The sequence below is a fragment of the Salmo salar genome, chromosome ssa03 (genome assembly GCF_905237065.1).
Source record: "Salmo salar chromosome ssa03, Ssal_v3.1, whole genome shotgun sequence".
NCBI classification, from domain to species: Eukaryota; Metazoa; Chordata; class Actinopteri; order Salmoniformes; family Salmonidae; genus Salmo; species Salmo salar.
In genome coordinates this window covers 17,894,739-17,901,109 of record NC_059444.1, presented here as the reverse complement: position 1 = coordinate 17,901,109, position 6,371 = coordinate 17,894,739, and the positions used below count along the sequence as shown (strand labels likewise).

The 6,371-nt window shown below is 40.9% G+C and overlaps 1 protein-coding gene across 2 annotated transcripts; it reads left to right on the top strand.

Annotated features, from left to right (window-relative positions):
* Positions 1 to 706: 706 nt before the first annotated feature.
* On the top strand, positions 707 to 6,311 carry cryz (crystallin, zeta (quinone reductase)). 2 transcript variants are annotated; one of them, NM_001140848.1, is given in 9 exon segments: positions 828 to 882; positions 1,159 to 1,269; positions 1,460 to 1,612; positions 1,870 to 2,033; positions 2,383 to 2,434; positions 2,621 to 2,770; positions 4,485 to 4,586; positions 4,705 to 4,800; positions 5,846 to 6,310. In NM_001140848.1, coding segments are annotated over 9 exon segments (993 nt in total). In that variant the 5' UTR covers positions 828 to 879; the 3' UTR covers positions 6,008 to 6,310.
* Positions 6,312 to 6,371: the final 60 nt, after the last annotated feature.

Sequence of the window (6,371 nt, the reverse complement as noted above, 5' to 3'; positions counted from 1 at the left end):
AATGTCTTAGCAACCACCAACATGCTATAACTCTCAACCATTATCTCTGTGTCTCCTTTCTGAGCAACAGAACTGGGGCTTATATAGCTTCAGAAGAAGTTAGTAATTGGAGACAGCTGCGTCCTGACGAGGGGGCGGGGTCAGCTCTCCAATCATCAATGTTGATTGACCAATCAGCTGCTTGTAGAGAATTTCAGGAATCCATTTCCTGAAATACATACATGATTATACACAAACCACAACACAGAAACTGGGGAACATAACAGGAGTTTTACATGACACCGGGCACCAACCACACCAGGAATTTTGAACATCATACATGTTACCCCTGAGATGACTCCTTTTACGGGTGCTCTACACAACAATTCAAAACTTCTGTTGTCGTGATTATTTTGAGGCCCACTGCAATCTTCCTCTGCCCTTCAGAAAAATAATGAATCAAGATAAAACCACTCCTGGTCACTCTGACAGACTCCACTTTTCCAAGCGCATACCTTACAATTTTCGACACCTCAAAGGCGTTTCCCACATATGCATCCTTACTAAACAAACGCATCCCAAGAAGATGCGATTCATTATAATTCACACACGTAACCTTCACTGGAATCTTAGACAAATTAATTTTTGTTCCTGTTTTCGAAACTACTATCCGTCTTCGCCAAACTTTCCCGACGCGCTGCAAGATTCGAACTCAGCATCCACTTCCGCCATCTTCCCTCTTCCTGCCTAATGTTTTGAATGAAGTGCAATATTTATCAAATGAGAAAAGCGTTTTACGGTGGCGGAGAGTGTCAAATTCGGACGTTTATAATGTCATGCTGTCGCCACCGTGAGGGTAATTATTTTGGGACAGAAACCACTGACATCTTCCTTGCATAAATGGTGAGTCCGTTTCGACTTTCATTGCCTTGATATAAAATGTATGCTAGTTGTATTTTAGAAACATTATAGTATTTGTACTCAAATGTCCTACTGAAGTGATAAGTTAGCTAGGTAACCAGACAGTGCAGTGGCTCGTTTGGTAACGTTAGTTAGCTAATGCCACTGCAATGTCCAAAGTCCATAAGCCACTCGTGTGTCTACTAACGTTACTACTTGCCAGCTAATGTAAGCTGCATGTAAAGGTTTTAGTTAGTTAGCTAATCTATTTGTGTGCAGATGGCAACAACGCCCAAGTTAATGAGAGCCATTCGAGTGAGTGAGTTTGGAGGACCTTCAGTTTTGAAACTCTGCTCCAACATACCTGTGCCAAATCCAGGTCAGAAACAGGTAAATGAAATCATTCAAAAACTTTTGTAACTTACTATTACTCTTGATAACTGTAAAGTGCAAAGGACAATGGATACCTTTTACATGTATTGCACTTCTACCTGTAGCTGTTTTATAAGTTGTATTATGTTACTTAATTCTAGTTCTGCAGAATGTTCTCTATGTATGAAACAGCCTGTGTGTTATCCAGGTGCTAATCCATGTGCATGCATGTGGAGTAAACCCTGTGGAGACCTACATCCGCTCTGGGACCTACGCCAGGAAGCCCAGCCTGCCCTACACTCCAGGGACTGATGTGTCCGGGGTTGTGGAAGCTGTCGGAGACAGAGTCCAACTCTTACAGGTGCTAATCTTACTGTACCATCCATCCCTAGGCTACCAGTAACACGATGATCACTGATGGTAATGAGTAACTATTCTCATGCGGCATGTGTAGTTTGTGAGGAAGTAATTGCTTACCAACATTTTGCTTTGAACACTCCTTGATTATATAGACTGAAGTACTATGAGTAGTCATTGTGTGAATGTGTTCATATTGAGGTTGTGTATGACTATACCATTAGTTGCTGGAGTGGAAGTCTGGTCTATTTTACCTTTCAGGCTGGTGACCGTGTGTTCACCACCGCCACAGAGACAGGAGGGTATGCTGAATACACTGTTGTGTCTGAGGACTGTGTCCACCGCCTGCCAGACCCCTTAGACTACAAACAGGGAGCTGCCATTGGGATCCCCTACTGCACAGCGTACAGAGCTCTCTTCCATAAGTAAGACACCAGCATTTTTTTGTTTTGTTTAAGGAGAACGGGATTCTGAATGGATTATTTTTATGACAAGATGGGTGCAGAAGCAGGGAGACAGGGTATAAGTGCGTAGGGCTCACCGGTCCTACACCATTGTTTTGGTTGAGTTCTTTGGATTTGACATGGTTAGACAGACTCAGCATCACAATCGATATGATGTTCAATTAAGTTGAGGTTCATCGACTCTGCTGCAAAAGAAGACTTATATTATTAAAATCTGTATGTCTATTTACTAATAAAGTATTTGATTGTGGGTGTGTGTACAGTATTATGAGTGACTGAGTCTTATCCTCCATTGTGTCTTATGCTCCAGAGCACATGCTAAAGCAGGCGAGACAGTACTCATCCATGGAGCCAGCGGCGGGGTAAGATCAATGCCCTCTTCTGTTTAATGTCTGTGCTATAGTTATTTTCCCCCATTTTCATTTAATAAAGATCAAATGAATCCAAATGACCTTTATTGCACTGCTTAATGACAAGTATTATTGGGGGGTTGATTTACTAGGGCCCAGTGTTTGTGACCTTTTCTTGGTGGTGTGTATCTTTTTCAGGTGGGGGTGGCAGCGTGTCAGATGGCCAGAGCCTTGGGTCTGAGGGTCCTGGGGACAGCAGGAACCACAGAAGGACTGGAGCTGGTCCTGAGGAATGGAGCTCACCAGGCCTTCAACCACAAAGAGGAAGGATATACTAGCAAAATCATGGTAGGTGGGAAGGAGTCATAGTTGCAGTCTCCATAGACCTGAATACATTTTAAGGATGTTTTGTGTATGACTCTCAGTGGGTAACTGCTATTATGCGCTACTTTGACACCGATTAGCTGCTAAACCAGAGGGGGTAAAATAAAACACTTGTTATTACAGATTAAAAAAATATTCACATTTCTAACATGTTATCCTAGGATAAGTTAACCTCTATGGGCTAGGTGGGACGCAAGCGTCCCACCCGTGGTGCACTCCATCAACAGCACGTGCATTTCAAGAGCGGCAAATTTGAATCCAAATAAATGTCAAAATTCAAATTTTTCAAACATACAACTATTTTACACCCTTTGAAAGATAAACATCTCCTTAATCTAACCACGTTTTACGATTTCAAAAAGGTTTTACGGCGAAAGCATAAATTTAGAGTATGTTAGGACAGTACATTTACAAGAGTTGTGTGTAATGTTTTGTCAATTCAAAGACAGGGTCACCAAAACCATAAAACCAGCTAAAATGATGCACTAACCTTTTACAATCTCCATCAGATGACACTCCTAGGACATTGTTAGACAATGCATGCATTTTTAGTTCTATCAAGTTCATATTTATATCCAAAAACAGCGTTTTACTATGGCATTGATGTTGAGGAAATCGTTTCCCTCCAATAACCGGCAGTCAAGTCAGCACCACAAATTAAATAATTAAAATTAGAAAACATTGGTAAAATATTATATTGTCATTTAAAGAATTATAGATTTACATCTCTTGAAGGCAATCAACTTGCCAGATTTAAAAATAACCTTACTGGGAAATCACACTTTGCAATAATCTGAGCACTGCGCCCAGAAAAATACGCGTTGCGATACAGACTAGCCGTCATGTTGGGGAGATCTAAAATCGAAAATACTATGTAAATAATCCATTACCTTTGATTCTCTTCATCAGATGTCACTTCCAGGTATCACAGGTCCATAACGAATGTAGTTTTGTTCAAAAAAGCTCATCATTTATGTCCAAAAATCTCCGTCTTGTTAGCACATGATCTAAGCCCGCCGGACTTCACTTCATGAACGAGGGGAAAAAATATATTTACGTTCGTTCAAACATGTCAAACGTTGTATAGCATAAATCATTAGGGCCTTTTTTAACCAGAACATGAATAATATTCAAGGTGGACGAATGCATTCTCTTTTATAACGTATTGGAACGAGGGTACCCAACATGAACTCGCGCGCCAGGTGTCTAATGGGCCATCATCGTTCCATGGCTCTTGTTCGGTCAGATCTCCCTCCAGAAGACTCAAAACACTTTGTAAAGGCTGGTGACATCTAGTGGAAGCAATAGGAAGTGCCAAAATATTCCTCAGCCCCTGTGTTTTTCAATGGCATAGGTTTAAAGGTAATACAACACATCAGGTATCCACTTCCTGTCAGAAAATGTCTCAGGGGTTTGCCTGCCAAATGAGTTCTGTTATACTCACAGACACCATTCAAACAGTTTTAGAAACTGTAGGGTGTTTTCTATCCATATATAATAAGTATATGCATATTCTAGTTACTGGGTAGGATTAGTAACCAGATTAAATCGGGTACATTTTTTTATCCAGCCGTGCAAATACTGCCCCCTAGCCCTAACAGGTTAAGAACTGGGGTGATGCTTTTGTAAACACAGATTGTCTTAATGAGTTATGTCTGGGCAATTTGTTTTTTTACAGGATGCTACCAAGGGGCAAGGGGTAAATGTGATTGTGGAGATGCTGTCTAACGTGAACCTCAGCAATGACCTGCAGATGCTGGCCTACGGGGGGAGAGTGACGGTCAGTATATGTCACGTTAGCATGTGTAATTTATTTTAGACTTTTAGAGCCACTGTTTTGAATATGTATTGGTTATTCATTCTTCATTCTTCCTCAGTTTTCCTCTTTTGTTGTTTAGGTTGTTGGCAGTAGAGGCCCCATTGAAATCAACCCTCGAGACACAATGGCCAAAGAGTCCAGCATCATTGGTGTTGCCTTACCCTATGCTACTGTTGTAAGAGTCTAGATTCCTAGTATAATATTGATGCTGGTTCAGGCACTGGTCGTTCTATAAATCATACATTCTGTAGTGTAAATTATACACTACCATTCAAAAGTTTGGGGTCACTTAGAAACACCAGTCTCAACATGAAAAGGCGACTCCGGGATGCTGGCCTTCTAGGCAGCGTTGCAAAAAAAAAGCCATATCTCAGACTGGTCAATAAAAATAAAAGATTAAGATGGGCAAAAGAACACAGACACTGGACAGAGGAACTCTGCCTAGAAGGCCAGCATCCCGGAGTCGCCTCTTCACTGTTGATGTTGAGACTGGTGTTTTGAGGGTACTATTTAATGAAGCTGCCAGTTGAGGGCTTGTGAGGTGTCTGTTTCTCCAACTAGACACTCTAATGTGCTTGTCCTCTTGCTCAGTTGTGCACCGGGGCCTCCCATTCCTCTTTCTATTCTGGTTAGAGCCAGTTTGCGCTTTTCTGTGAAGGGAGTAGTACACAGCATTGTACAAGATCTTCAGTTTCTTGGTAATTTCTCACATGGAATAGCCTTCATTTTGTCAGAACAAGAATAGACTGACAAGTTTCAGAAGAAAGTTATTTGTTTCTGGCCATTTTGAGCCTGTAATTGAACCCACATGCTGATGCTCCAGATACTGAACTAGTCTAAGGAAGGCCAGTTTTATTGCTCCTTTAAATCAGCACAACAGTTTTCAGCTGTGCTAACACAATTGCAAAAGGGTTTTCTAATGATCAATTAGCCTTTTAAAATGATAAACTTGGATTAGCTAACACAACGTGCCATTGGAACACAGGAGTGATGGTTGCTGATAATGGGCCTCTGTACGCCTATATAGATATTCCATAAAAAATCAGCCGTTTACAGCTACAATAGACATTTACAACATTAACAATGTCTTCACTGTATTTCTGATCAATTTGATGTTATTTTAATTAAAGGACAACATTTTTTTTTTTTTTTCAAAATCAAGAACATTTCTAAGTGACCCAAATTTTTGAACGGTAGTGTATCTTCTGTTGTCTCTACAGGAAGAGAAGGCTGAGTGTGCCGCGGCCCTGTTTGCAGGGATGGATGCTGGTTGGCTGAAGCCTGCTGTAGGAAAACAGTACACACTGGACATGGCCTACCAGGCCCATATTGACATCATAGACTGCCCTGGGGCTTCTGGGAAGATGGTACTGACCATGTGAATGGAACAGCTGTAGGATTACTGTGAAATGTTACTGATTTACATTGGGATGAAATTCTGATTACATTACATGTGTTTCATGCATATGGAATTAAAATTGCTTAAAATCTTGCCACAGACGAAGATGGAGTGGCTCACTTTCGGTGATCTTCGTGATTAATCATGTGCATTTCTAAACCAAGTTGTCATTTCAATGCATTGGGTCAATAAGAAAAAATGTTGAAAATAACATTTTAATTGAATGCCATTTTTGTAAAATATTACGAAGGGAATGCCTCCTTTTCCAGATTAAATAATAGCGTTGACGTGTGCAGTCTTTTACCTCTGTCAGGCACAAGTTAAGTCAGGGGTGAGTGTGATGTCAT

Bases quoted from the DNA above. Each gene is read 5' to 3' on its own strand.
- cryz (XM_045714264.1), top strand. The intron at 1,613-1,869 runs GTGCTAATCTTA...TTTACCTTTCAG, and splicing joins ACAGAGTCCAACTCTTACAG to GCTGGTGACCGTGTGTTCAC. The intron at 2,771-4,484 runs GTAGGTGGGAAG...GTTTTTTTACAG, and splicing joins GATATACTAGCAAAATCATG to GATGCTACCAAGGGGCAAGG.